This window comes from Procambarus clarkii, chromosome 51, assembly GCF_040958095.1.
Source record: "Procambarus clarkii isolate CNS0578487 chromosome 51, FALCON_Pclarkii_2.0, whole genome shotgun sequence".
In the NCBI taxonomy this organism is placed as follows: Eukaryota; Metazoa; Arthropoda; class Malacostraca; order Decapoda; family Cambaridae; genus Procambarus; species Procambarus clarkii.
In genome coordinates, this window is record NC_091200.1 from 28,955,002 (window position 1) to 28,969,127 (window position 14,126).

The window sequence follows — 14,126 nt, forward strand, 5'->3', positions numbered from 1 at the left end:
GAAGGAAAAAGAAAAAGCCCAGGTCGAAAAAGAAAAAGAGAGAACAAAACAAATGCAGATAGAAGCGAATAGAACCTTGGCTGAGCAAAGGATTGAACATGGGTTGCCAGAGAGCACCACCCAGGTATCACACCCACCAGATGTTAGGGTTAGGGAGAAGGACATTCCCTTGTTTGTTCCCGAAGAGGCAGAGAGCTTTTTCGAGCACTTTGAAAAAGTAGCCAGCATCAAGGAGTGGCCACAGGAGGAATGGGCCCAGCTGGTCCAGTTAAGATTGACCGGTGCAGCCAGGGAGGCATACACCCAATTGTCACTGGAAGAGTGCCAGGATTATGCCACAGTAAAGAGCAGCATATTGCGCTCGTTTCAGTTAACCCCAGAAGCTTATAGGAAGCGTTTCAGAGAAATGATCAAAGTTGGAGCGTGTACTTTTGCTGAGACAGCAAGAGATCTGGAAAGACGATTCCAGAAGTGGATTGAGGCTGCTGGAGTTGGATCTTATGCTGACCTGAAGCAGCTGATGGTCATGGAAAAGTTCTTGGAGATGATGCATCCCGAAACAAAGTTCAAGATCCAAGAAGCAGGGATAATGGAGGTGAAAGATGCCGCGGATAGGGCGGATATGATTACTGAAGCGTACAAGAGCTTAAGGGAGAACAGAGTGAGAAGTGAGGTGAGACGCAGCAATGGCAGATCCAGTGGAGTCTGGGGAGGAAGAAATTATGAGAGACCCAGAGGAGTCTGGGGTGAGAAAAATTTTGATAAATGGGCAGATAAAAGTAAGTACCCAAAAACTCAGAAGAGTAGGTCGCGCACTTCGTCTGAAAGTGAGGATGGAGGAGCTAAACGAGAAACTAATCGTGATCCAGGGAATCAAGAATCCAGTAAAGCTCCACAGAGTGCGAGCAGTACGTCTGGCCTGAGGAACTCCAATACGAGTGGGCAGAGTCAGAGCTACTCTGGTACATATAGGAGAGATTTTTCACAGATGAGATGTTACAATTGTAACGGATTGGGTCACGTGATGCGAGATTGTAGGCAGGGCAAGAGAGTTGTGACCCTGGCCATGTGTGACCCCGGAAGTAAATATACTAATGTGTTCCGAGACAAACCACAGAGAGCGAATTTAGTGAACGAGAGGTATAGGCCGTTCATGAGTAAAGGTTGGATCAGTGTAGGAGGCCAACCTGAGGTAGAAGTTGGTATCTTAAGAGATACCGGAGCTAATCAGAGCTTGATTACGAGAAGCCTGATTGGGAATGATCGACGGTTAGCTGGCAGGAGTAAGATGAGAGTATATGGGTTATTGTCTGAGAGTGACATGCCCGTATGTACTGTCCAGCTAAGGTCGGAATATGTGTCGGCGGAGGTGATGTTGGGAGTGTGCCCCGACATACCTATTCCAGGAGTCCAAGTGATCCTGGGAAATGACTTGTGCGGGACAAAGGTGTTGCCGAGAGTCATAGCGGAGACTGTGCCAGAGGAGTGCCCAGAAGGCCACGGCACGGGTGGGACACCTGAGAGAATGAACCTGACTGACATCCGAGGGGATGAGTCAGGAGACCGCCAAGCCATTGAGTACCCTGTCTCGGTAGTGATGAAGACAGAGGTGGCCGACAAGGAAGACACTGGAGAAGGTGAGACAGTGTCGATTCAGCCAGTGGAAGATATTGATGTAGACATAGCGTGGCTGTTCGATGAAGGTCCAGCCCAGAAAAATGAAGTCTCGGTGAGGTCGAAAGTGAAGATGGCCCAGCCGAAGAAGAATCAGGTGAAGAGAGCGGACCTGAGTAGAGTCCAGACTGCTGAAATTAAGGGTCGGAAGGTGAATGCAAATGTGCTGAGTAGGAATGAGGAAAGATGTGGACATACTGAGGACGGGAGTAGAGCGTCACGTTGTCCACGAGCACAGAGGCATAGGGATAGTGGAGTTAAGTTGTTTGAGATGTCAAGAGTTGGCATGTTTCACAGACAACGTGGAGGAGAAATAATGAAGAAGAGTGATAGTCGAGAAAATGAGAGGAGAAGAGACAGTATGTGTGGAGAGATGCTTACGAGCACTTTGGGAGAGGCAAAGCGACATGTATGGTCGAGTGCTGTTGGATGTAGTATAGTGCCCGAAGAAACTTTTAGGGAACGAAGAAGAGTTGAAGGAGAAGAAATGGAGTGGTATAGAAGTGAAAAATGTGAAAAGAGGATGATGATACAAGCATGGAGGAATAGGGGAAAGCCGAGGACTCGATGGAAGTCGAACAGGAGGAGGTCTCGGATAAATGAGGAGACGAAAGGGAGAATAGTTGGTGAAGACGAGGAAGTGAAGTATGATGACAGGAGACGAAAGTATAATGGCAGTAGATGGAAGAGTGAAGACGACAGAGGAGGTACAGACAGCAGATGTCTGACTCTGGACGTGAAGAGAAGAAGACGAGGAAACGGAGGGTGGAGACAGTAAGTAGAGTGGACCGATGGAGTGCAGGCGTCCAAGGAGGACAGCCTAGCCAAGAGGTGTCAGAGAGGTCAAATCGTTTATGAGAAGATCATGTTTCTGGAGAGAGGTGTGCCCGATGTTGCAAGGTGCAACGAATTAATTGTAGACTCCTAAGAGAGTATATTGGTTGAAGAACGAGACAGTGTGGTGGCGGATGTATTATACCGAGCTTTGCCACTGGAATAACTCTCAAAAATAAGGGGAGGGGAGTGTTATGATCTCAGCCTACAGGAGAAACGAGTCTCCCTCCTTGAGAGTTATTCGTCAAGCCTGACCTAATTAGAAGGTCTAGCAAATATTGAGGTAATAATCCATATGTAAAATAGTTGCTTGGATATGTGTAACAGTTTGAGATTATGGGCAGTAAGTAAGGAAATAGATAAATGACTGGCTAGGAGATGTGGACATTTTGCTGGAGGCGTGAGGCTCGCTTCTGGAGGACCTTGACCTCACTTGAGTGCCAGACATCGCAGGGGGAAGCCGCGCTCCGTTTGAGCTCCCGCCAGAAGGGAACCCCTAGTGATATATCTCGAAGAGAAGAGAAGTGTGCGGACGTACCAGCTGTGGAATCGAGCTGGGAACGTTGTGGTCTCAAGTCCTGGTCGACGGGCAGATATTAAATCGCCCAGAAGCATTATTGTGGGCTGTGTGAAGCGCCCTGACCAGACGCCGTCAGAGGAAAAGCGCCCTCGATCAGTTAATCTGTGGTAAGCACGATATACGCCAGTTCATAGTGATCGCTTGTAGTTTGGTCGTGTGCCCAGCGACAGTAGCAATGTTTATTTATAAGTTAGACATGTTTTAATAAGGCAGAAGGCCTGAAATAAGAGAGTGGAGAGGGAGGAACACGGAGCGACGTCCGTCCCCTCTGAGCGCTGGCGGACGACTGAGGGAGCCTGGCTCCGGATGGAGGAAGACCCTCCCAGCGAGTGAGACCGCCGCCAGGCGAGGTGGAGTATGGACCCGCCCAAAACGGGGGAGTCCACTCTCACTGTATGTAGAGGACAGATAGAGGTTTGAGGCAAGCATATTGTGTGGTTATTTTTGTTTATGTGTTAAAGGGGAACATTTTATTGGAACGTCGATGGGTTGCAGGTTTGTCTTTGGGGAAGAAGTTGCTGAGAACTTCGAAGCCAGCAGATGATGTAGCTGATGAGACTCCAAGGTAGTGGAGCAGAGGACCTCGAGCTGTGAGGAGAAGCAGCAGTGAAGAGGAGTGTCACGTGCTTCTGTAGAGGTGGTGTAGCAGCCAAGAGAGCTGTGGAAGAACCTAACAGAAGGGTGAAGCACCGTAGTTGCACAAGGAAACTTCATGATAGCAGCCTGGAGGAGCTGCAGAGGATCCTGGTAGTGAAGCCCGGAAGAACCTAAGGATATTAGGGTTGTGAACTTCCAGAGGTGGAAGGGGAAGTTCTGGTGGATTACTAGTAGGGAGTTGATAATGTTTGGTTGTCATTAGCGTGCAAGACGCAGTGAGAGGTGAGTGACTGTTGGCATCCTTAGGTCAAGGAGTTGTTTTATATTGAAGTATCAATGAACATTTATACTGGTATATGTTATTGCATTCAAATGCTGGTTTTCTATATATATATGTTATCTTGCTGATGGTGCAACAGTGTGTAGGCTTGACCAACTTGAGGAGGTTAATAGTATCAGGTGGTGAACCAGGAGATAGGATACCACTTGATAAGCTGATAATAGAGTTCTGATGGTATTGGAGTTCATCCTGATTTGGATATTATAGAGTATAGGATTCATTATTATTATATGTGTGTATGTATCGTGTATGTGCTTTGTTCAGTAAATGTGTCACAATTTGCTGGTGTTTGCCCTTGTCCTAGTGAGGCTTCCCAGGAGGTAGTAAAGAAGGAGAGAGAGAGAGGAAGAACCATGAACCACTGCTGTGGACAGGGTAGGAGGTAATACTGGTAAGTCATAGGGGGATTGAGGAGATCATATCTCATAAGGAGAGAGTGGGGAGTCACAGCGGCTCGAGTGGGTGTGTGCACGTGACAACGAGGCTAAGTGTTGGAGCCGCATCCCCTGAACGTGTGACGTTGAGCCCCTCTCCAAGAGCCAGAAGCGCCAAGGGTGATCTCCTAGTATAAGCACTCTGCCGAGTTGTGGGTTGGGTTGTCCATAGAGAAGGATCAACGACGACAACACCAACCAACCCACGAGTCTATAATAGTGGTTACAAAATGCGTTCAAATGTCATGTCAGACTAAAAATATAAATGAATTTTGGAGAATTGATTTTTCCATTACCATCGACAGTGAAAAGAAACATAAGAAATATTGAGAAAATTCGTGTTTGAATTATTAATCTTACTTTTTCGGTCATATTTAATAATATATGTCTACAGGAAAGACTGCTACCAAAATATACTAATATATATATATATATATATATATATATATATATATATATATATATATATATATATATATATATATATATATATATGTATATATATATATATATATATATATATATATATATGTATATATATATATATATATATATATATATATATATATATATATATATATATATATATATATACATATATATATATATATATATATATATATATATATATATTAGTATATTTTGGTAGCAGTCTTTCCTGTAGACATATATTATTAAATATGACCGAAAAAGTAAGATTAATAATTCTAACACGAATTTTCTCAATATTTCTTATGTTTCTTTTCACTGTCGATGGTAATGGAAAAATCAATTCTCCAAAATTCATTTATATTTTTAGTCTGACGCGACACTTGAGCGCGTTTTGTAAAACTTATTACAATTTCAAAGACTTTAGCTTACACATACACAACTGAATAGAACTTACACATCTTCGATTTGTTTATATCTACATTTGAGTGAGGTGGATGGGGTGAGGTGGTATTAATAGGGTATTAAATTCCTAAACACAAGACAGAACTCGAAACAATGGGTTTTGAATGGAAGTGATTTGTAGAAAGCCTATTGGTCCATATTTCTTGATGCTTCTATATTGGAAAGGAGTCTTGAGGTGGGTAGAATATAGTTGTGCATTAATTGGCTGTTGATTACTGGTGTTGCCTTCTTGATGTGTAGAGCCTCGCAAACGTCAAGCCGCCTGCTATCGCTGTATCTATCGATGATTTCTGTGTTGTTTACTAGGATTTCTCAGGCGATGGTTTGGTTGTGGAAAGATATTATATGTTCCTTAATGGAGCCCTGTTGCTTATGCATCGTTAAACGCCTAGAAAGAGATGTTGTTGTCTTGCCTATATACTGGGTATTTTGGAGCTTACAGTCCCCAAGAGGGCATTTGAAGGCACAGACGACGTTGGTCTCTTTTAAAGCGTTCTGCTTTGTGTCTGGAGAGTTTCTCATGAGTAGGCTGGCCGTTTTTCTGGTTTTATAGTATATATATATATATATATATATATATATATATATATATATACATATATATATATATATATATATATATATATATATATATATATATATATATATATGTATATATATATATATATATATATATATATATATATATATATATATATATATATATGTATATATATATATATATATATATATATATATATGCGAACAAGCCTGAATGGTCCCCAGGACAATATGCAACTGAAACTATATATATATATATATATATATATATATATATATATATATATATATATATATATATATATATATATATATGTATATATATATATATATATATATATATATATATATATATATATATTTATATATATATATATAGTGTGTATTAATTTTAAGAACCTCCAAAGATATAGGATTTGCTAACCTAGTACAAGAGTGACCCTAGGCTACTACCTATGGTGTTTGTTCAGCACTTATGAGCAACACCCCGGCCACAAGCCCAACAAGGCATAGTAGGCATCCTTCAGTCTAAAGACTATGGAGTTGCGCCCTGACAGGGCGCAAAGCCTGGGTAGGTAGATATGGAGGAGGAGCTGTTACCAATGCAGCAAGTCCACCCTCTCCACGTTGCTGAAATTATCCAATAGAAAGGCAAATGTCAATAAACATGGTTCCAGCAACGTCGCAGAAGCTGCCAGAACGAGGTCGACGTCAACAACGAACTGCCTTAGGGGCTCCAACTCCGGATTTTTCCTCGAGGTAGACTCCTGAAGCCTTTCCCAAAAAAAAGGGGGTATGGCCGCAAGGCAGCGGAGGTTTAAAATCAGGGTTTTCCTTCCCCTAGATGGGCTGCCTTCCCAGGCTATCGAGTCCCATCTACCCGGAGCAGCTGGTTTTAAGGCGCCAGAGGCACGCCCTCGCCCCTTCTCCTGTCGGTAAAAGCAGTTCCGCCGGACTTAAAGACTAAGCCACCCGTGCAGGCCAGGAGTTGGACTTGGTTGTCAGAGGCTATTGGAGTTGCATGCCGTATAGGAGCATTTTATAGGTCATGGGAGCTCGTCCCCCATTACCACCCCCTGGCTATGACAACCCCTTGGAACTAAACCAACAAGGCATAGCCCTAGTACAACTGTAGGAAGGCTTGCCCAAGCAGCCAATTAAACAGGCTCTCGCAGGTTTTAAAGGTTATTTAACCAGACAGATCAGTAAATGCGAGGATCTGTGTAAACAAATTCCACTTAATCATGTCGAACTGGAGGGCTTTAACATAAGGTTGCCGAAGAGAAATGTGACCAAGTAAGAAGCCAAATAGAGAAATATGTGGCTGTTCTTACTGACACTACCATAGATGATAGTGAATTAGAGGCCATCTAAATGAACAGGCAGATTATGAAGATACCATTCAAGCCAAACTACAGTCGTTTGTCAATGTAATAACCCATTACAAGGCAACAACAAACATTACAACCACAGCTTCCCTTAACCCGACACAACCAGAAGTTAAACTACCATCAGTTACTTTACCAACATTCTCTGGAACAAAGTATAAATTGAGATAACTTCTGGACCAAATTTGTTGATGTAGTGGATGCTAATGCAGTTATCCCTAAAACCACTATATTTACATACTTACAGGGACAGTTAAGAGGGGAGGCTTTAAAAGTGGTATGTAATTTAACATTATCAAATGACGGCTATGATAGTGCAGTGCAGCTCGTAAAGGAAAATTATGTTAATCCAGAACGAGCTGCCACACTTTTAGTTAAAAGTTTTTTGGAATTACCATCCACGGATTGAACAACTAACTTACGCCAAGCCTTTAGAATGGAGCTTGAGTCATTAATCAAAGCACTCAGCCATAAGATTGATTTAAATAGGGGTGAGTGGATAACTAAAATTGTTGTAAAATGCAAATTAGCCAGTGAATTACTGGATAAGTTGTGTACCTTGCACAACAAATCTTCTCTGACAGTATAGGAGATTACGGAAGGTTTACACTCTGTTATAGAACAACAAAACGCAAACACAGATTGCAAATCAACACCTAAATCTCCGCCAACACCCACAGTAAACCACAGAGAACACACAGTACTCCAAATAAACATAAAACATCTACCACCGCCCAAGGTGGAAACAAGGCAGTGTGGGCACATACGCAGTGGGTGCCTCCAAACCTACAATTACTGTGTCAGCCAAGATGGTGTCTCCCAAAGGCGCTGTAGTATGGAGGACGTGTTTATTCTGTGATGAAGAACATTCCATGTACAACTGCAATACTTATCCTGATCGTGCTACACATGTAAAGCGACTCAAGGAATTACACAGATCCACCAGGTGTCTAAAGCCACATAACCCCGATACCTGTGCACCCCAAATGCGCACCTGCAATAGGTGCAATTAGAGTCAACACCATGCAGCACAGTGTGGGGACACAAGTACAAAGGCTCTCTAACCACAGGTGGAGGAAGAAACTTCCACTACTGTAAAATTCTGTAAAGTACTTCCAGATGTAAGTGTACTATCAACAGAGTCTGATAGTAATTCAGCTTAGCCCCCTGTCCAATTACTCCTTAAGAACAGATGGTTCAAGGTCACTATTCGTGGATTATTAAACCAGGGATCCCAAAACACATTTATCACCCAGGAATTGGTAGATGCCATGAAACTCAAGTCTGTACGAGAGATGAAACTAGACATAGCAGAATTCCTGACTAACTCTGGAGCCCAAGTCTACAGAATAGTCGAACCTTAAGTATGTTTAGGCAGTTATGCTCGAAGGGTAAAGGCTAATGTCGTAGACAAAATCCCATCCCACCTGTATGTTTATGGTCTAGGGACAACAGCAAAATTGATACAAGAAAAAGAAATCAAGTTGGCTGACAAATTCACGTCTGACCACCTCTCCAATACTGGAATCCTTGTTGGTTTAGACGTCTACCATGCGTTTATCAAAGGAAAAGATAAACAGCAGGGAATGAACCTGTTAATGTCTGTAGGGATCGGGGCAATTTGCTAACAGGCACAGTATTGATACTGAAGCAACCCACACCTGTAGACCACCTACAAGTCAACCCAGTGATGGTTGCATGATGTGGATTTACTATTTTTGCTCTGCCGAATGCAATGCGTATGTCACCAATGTACATGTAGCAAACGTTTCACAAAGCTGTCGGAATTCAGCAGAAAAATACGAGAGCAACTATACAGGGCCTGGGAGTAAGGTCAAGTTAGAGTCCTTGAGGGTCTCTTCTCAGACTAGCGTCACTTGGTCCTGATCTATGTTGGTCGTTGAAGTCTCCTCAATGCTTGAATCAATCTAAGGGACTCCTACGGTCCTCATCACATTTATGGTTTAGTGAATAATAGGCAACTCGGTGTTGAAGACACCTGAAGCTGAAGGCTGAAGTAATAGTTGGCAGTATTCAGAAGTGGTTCAACAGAAACACTGCCTAAACCTTAACAGTAGTTTATTTACAAACTTGACCACTAATACAAAGGGTGCTTGATTTACTTTAGATAGGCGTCAGAAAGGCTATGGTTGCATTAGCAAGAATATTGATGGCTGACTAACTGATTCGGATCCACTCGTGGAGAAACACCTAACTTAGCACAATTGACAGCCAATAATTAACAAGGCAAACCTAACTGCCGGTGTACAAAGGGGTCACAGGAGCTCCAACTGGATACTCGAGTAATGAGGATGCACAATAAATCAACAATGGCACTGTCAATGGGACAGGCAATAATCATGCACAATAATAATGTCACACAATAACTTAATGTGTGGTGTATGTGAAACTCACATTGACAGACGAATGTAATGTTGTGATACCACAGATAAATATGCGTACACCGTCGGGTGTCTCCACCAATACCCGCGTCAGATATGAGAAGGGAAGAACTGTGGTTGATTCCTCAGGTCAACGCACAGACACACACAATAATAAAACACAATATCTTGTACTTACAGGACCTTTCCTATTCACTCACTCAGACACATTTATGAAAGAACTCGTAGGTGGCCTGACAGCTGGTTTTCCTCCTTACGATGTGAGACCATTAACGACTGGCTTTCCAAAAAAACCGTACTTGACACAGAGGGTACTCACAGGAGGGCGTGCTTATGCCTAACAGACAGACACACACACACTTGTTGGCACTGGCGATGAGTAAGATGGTGATGGGAGGTGACGTCTCGTAGTAGTATGAGACAGGGCGAGTGGTAGCTTGAGTCAGCTTCACGCTCTGGACTGAGTGGCGGCTGGTGGCAGCTGATTATATGGTACCATACAGTGCACTGTGGTAAGAGTCACACACAGATTACTTAAGCAGCGGAACTAAAGTCACTCTAGGTCACTCACAGACAATCTCAATTTGTCACGAAGGATTACCTAATACCAGTCTGTTTCGCTCTGGTGATTTGTCACTCCAGAAGGCTTCTGAACAATATAGTCAAGCTCATGATTCTGGGCGAGCGTTGGTATATCGAAAAGGCGCTGAGTTTAACTCGACAGTGAGGAATGGATGGTATTCTGTTGCCGAATAAACAGAAGGACACGATCACCATGTATGGACTTCCTTGCGTGAATACCCTAACCAGTGGTTGCAGGGCTCCTCATGGCTAGCACAAACACAAGGTATAAAGTGACCAATGGTGTAGCAGGAAAGGGGCCGGAACCAATGATATTGATCGTTACATGATCGGTAGCAAAGATGACGTCATGAACATATCACGACCACGTCACAGTTGTTATTCTCCATTGCGCCAGTTGAAGCTGACCCCAGAGGTCTGATCTTATCTGTCGTCCCGCTGGCTTCCCGTCTCTACCACTCCAACATATCCCGTCTCTACCACTCAAGTATGTCCAACATACTCCAACAAGTGCATTCTTCTTGGTTAGGTTAGTTAGTGGAGTTGTTCTGGACGTGAAATTTGGAATGAAAGTTCTATGGTACCCTGCAAGTCCCAGGAAAGATTTAACCTGAATCTTGGTGGTGGGTGGAGCGGCTTTACTAATCTTGGTGATCTTCTCAGGCAGAGGCCTGGTGAACCCTTCCCCTATCACGTGACCAAGGTACCTGACCTTCTTGCACCCCAACTAACACTTAGTGGGTTTTGCAACCATTCCTACTTCTTGTAGTCTTGCGAACACCTGCCTTAGCAAGCTCAGATGTTCTTCCCGCGTAGCAGAGTGGATGAGCACATCGTCCACGACACTTCCACGACAGTAATTCCCCGAAGACCTTGTGCATAGTTCTGTTGAACACGGCCGGGGCGTTCACCAGTCCAAACGGGAGGACTTGAACTGGAAGAGACCTTCGTTTGTTATGAAGGCAGTGCAGCGCTTATTGTCTTCATCTAGTGGAATCTGCCAAAATCCTTTTGTCAGATCAAGCTAGGAGAAATAGCAACTGGAAGCTAACCTCGAGAAGATCTCATTTTGATTGAACATTGGTTCAGCATCAAACTCTATGATGGAGTTCAACTTCCTGAAGGGGGTATTAGTTCCAAATATGCCAAAAATAAACAATATATGAAAACTCGTTCGATTTCAATCAAACGTGACATTGAACAGAGTTTAAAAAACTAAATAATGCCCCCTGAAGTCGAGGCAAATGCACACACCTCCCCCAGGCTTCTTCATTACTCACCTAATTGTGCTTGCGGGGGTTGAGCTTTGGCTCTTTGGTCCCGCCTCTCAACTGTCAATCAACTGGTGTACAGATTCCTAAGCCTACTGGGCTCTATCGTATCTACATTTGAAACTGTGTATGGAGTCAGCTTCCACCACATCACTTCCTAGTGCATTCCATTTATTAACTACTCTGACACTGAAAAAATTCTTTCTAACGTCTCTGTGGCTCATCTGGGTACTAAGTTTCCACCTGTGTCCCCTTGTTCGTGTCCCACCCGTGCTGAAGAGTTTGTCTTTGTCCACCCTGTCAATTCCCCTGAGAATTTTGTAGGTGGTTATCATGTCTCCCCTTACTCTTCTGTTTTCCAGGGATGTGAGGTTCAGCTCCTTTAGCCTTTCCTCGTAGCTCAATCCTCTCAGTTCCGGGACGAGCCTGGTGGCATACCGCTGAATCTTCTCTAACTTTGTCTTGTGTTTAACTAGGTATGGACTCCAGGCTGGAGCTGCATACTCCAGGATTGGTCTTACATAAGTGGTATACAGGGTTCTGAAAGATTCCTTACACAAGTTTCTGAAGGCAGTTCTTATGTTGGCCAGTCTAGCATATGCCGCTGATGATATTCTTTTGATGTGGGCCTCTGGGGACAGGTTCGGTGTGATATCAACCCCCAGATCCTTCTCTCTATTTGACTCTTGCAGGATTTCCCCTCCCAGATGATACCTTGTGTTCAGCCTCCTGCTCCCTTCGCCTAATTTCATCACCTTACACTTTCCCGAGTTGAACTTTAACACCCATTTTCTAGACCATTCCTCCAGTTTATCCAGGTCATCCTGTAGTCTCTGTCTATCTTCATCCGTCTTGATTCTTCTCATAATTTTTGCATCATCAGCAAACATCGAGAGGAATGAGTCTATACCCTCTGGAAGATCGTTCACATATATTAGAAACAAGATGGGTCCAAGTACTGAGCCCTGTGGGACTCCGCTGGTGACATCTCGCTACTCTGATGTCTCCCCCCCTCACCGTTACTCGCTGTTTCCTGTTGCTTAAGTACTCCCTTATCCACTGGAGCACCTTCCCTTTTACTCCTGCCTGTTGCTCCAACTTTTTTAACAGCCTTTTATGGGGTACTGTGTCAAAGGCTTTTTGGCAATCCAGGAAAATGCAGTCGGCCCACCCTTCTCTTTCCTGCCTAATTTTCGTTGCCTGGTCATAAAATTCTATTAAACCTGCGAGGCACGATTTACCATCTCTGAACCCATGTTGGTGGTGCGTTACAAAGTTATTTCCCTCCAGATGCTCTACGAGCCTTTTCCTCATGATCTTCTCCAGCACCTTGCATGGTATACAAGTTAAGGAAACTGGCCTGTAATTTAGTGCCTCTTGCCTGTCACCCTTTTTGTATATTGGGACCACGTTAGCTGTCTTCCAACTTTCTGGTAAGTCTCCTGTTTCCAGTGACCTGTTATACACCATAGAGAGTGGCACACTTAGTGCGTCTGCACCTTCCTTTAGTATCCATGGTGAGATTCTATCAGGCCCAACAGCCTTTATCACATCCAGCTCCAGCAGACACCTTTTGACCTCATCACTGGTGAGGTCAAATTCCTCCGAGGTTGCTTGGTTTGCCGCCTCCTCATTTAGTGCAGGGGCTTCTCCTTGTTCTGTTGTGAAGACCTCCTGGAATCTCTTGTTGATATATGTTCTCCCCTTTCCGCAGCTTCATCACTTCTTCCTTCACTGCTGTTTTCCTCCTGATATGGCTGTGGAGCAGCTCTGGTTGGGTCTTGGCTTTACTCGCGATGTCATTTTCAAACTGTCTCTCTGCTTCCCTCCTCACTCTGATGTACTCATTTCTGGCCCTCTGGTATCTCTCCCTGCTCTCTGGTGTTCTGTTATTTCTGTAGTTTCTCCATGTTCTTTTACTCAGTTGTTTCGCTACCTTACATTCCTGGTTGAACTATGGGTTTTTCTGTTGTTTTTTCGTTTTTCTCCTTTTGGACCGGGATAAACCTGTCTGCAGCTTCCTGGCACTTTTGGGTGACAAAATCCATCATGACTTGTACATTCTTGTCTCTAAGTTCTGTTTCCCATGGTATTCCCCTGAGGAAGTTCCTCATCTCGTCATATTTTCCTCTTCGGTAATTCAGTCTTTTCCCCTCCACTCCCATCCTTAGATAGGTTATCCCTACCTCCACCAAGTACTCAAAGGTCAGTACACTATGGTCACTCATTCCTATGGGGGCTTCAACTTTGACTTCCCTTATTTCTGACTCATTCAGGGTGAATATCAAGTCGAGTCTAGCTGGTTCATCATTGCCTCTCATTCTTGTGGGTTCCTTGACATGCTGACTCAGAAAATTCCTTGTTGCCACTTCCAAGAGTTTAGCTCGCCACGTATCTGCACCACCATGTGCGTCCCCATTCTCCCAGTCTATCTTTCCATGGTTGATATCACCCATGATTAAGAGTCTTGAGCCATTCCTGTAGGCAACTGAAGCTGCTCTCTCTATTATAATAATGGTTGCCATGTTGTTCCTACCAAACTCCTGTCTAGGTCTTCTGTCATTTAGGGGAGGGTTGTAAATGACTGCCA

The 14,126-nt window shown here is 43.7% G+C and overlaps 1 protein-coding gene across 1 annotated transcript; it reads left to right on the top strand.

Moving 5' to 3' along the window:
- Positions 1-421: 421 nt before the first annotated feature.
- On the top strand, positions 422-4,661 carry LOC138351927 (uncharacterized). The gene is made up of 2 exons (XM_069304095.1): positions 422-3,195; positions 3,584-4,661. Exon 1 carries the CDS (start codon positions 521-523, stop codon positions 2,450-2,452), a length of 1,932 nt encoding a protein of 643 aa, XP_069160196.1. The 5' UTR covers positions 422-520; the 3' UTR covers positions 2,453-3,195; positions 3,584-4,661.
- Positions 4,662-14,126: the final 9,465 nt, after the last annotated feature.

Coding starts and splice junctions, on each gene's coding strand:
- LOC138351927 (XM_069304095.1), top strand. CDS start 521: ATGGTCATGGAAAAGTTCTTGGAGATGATGCATCCCGAAACAAAGTTC.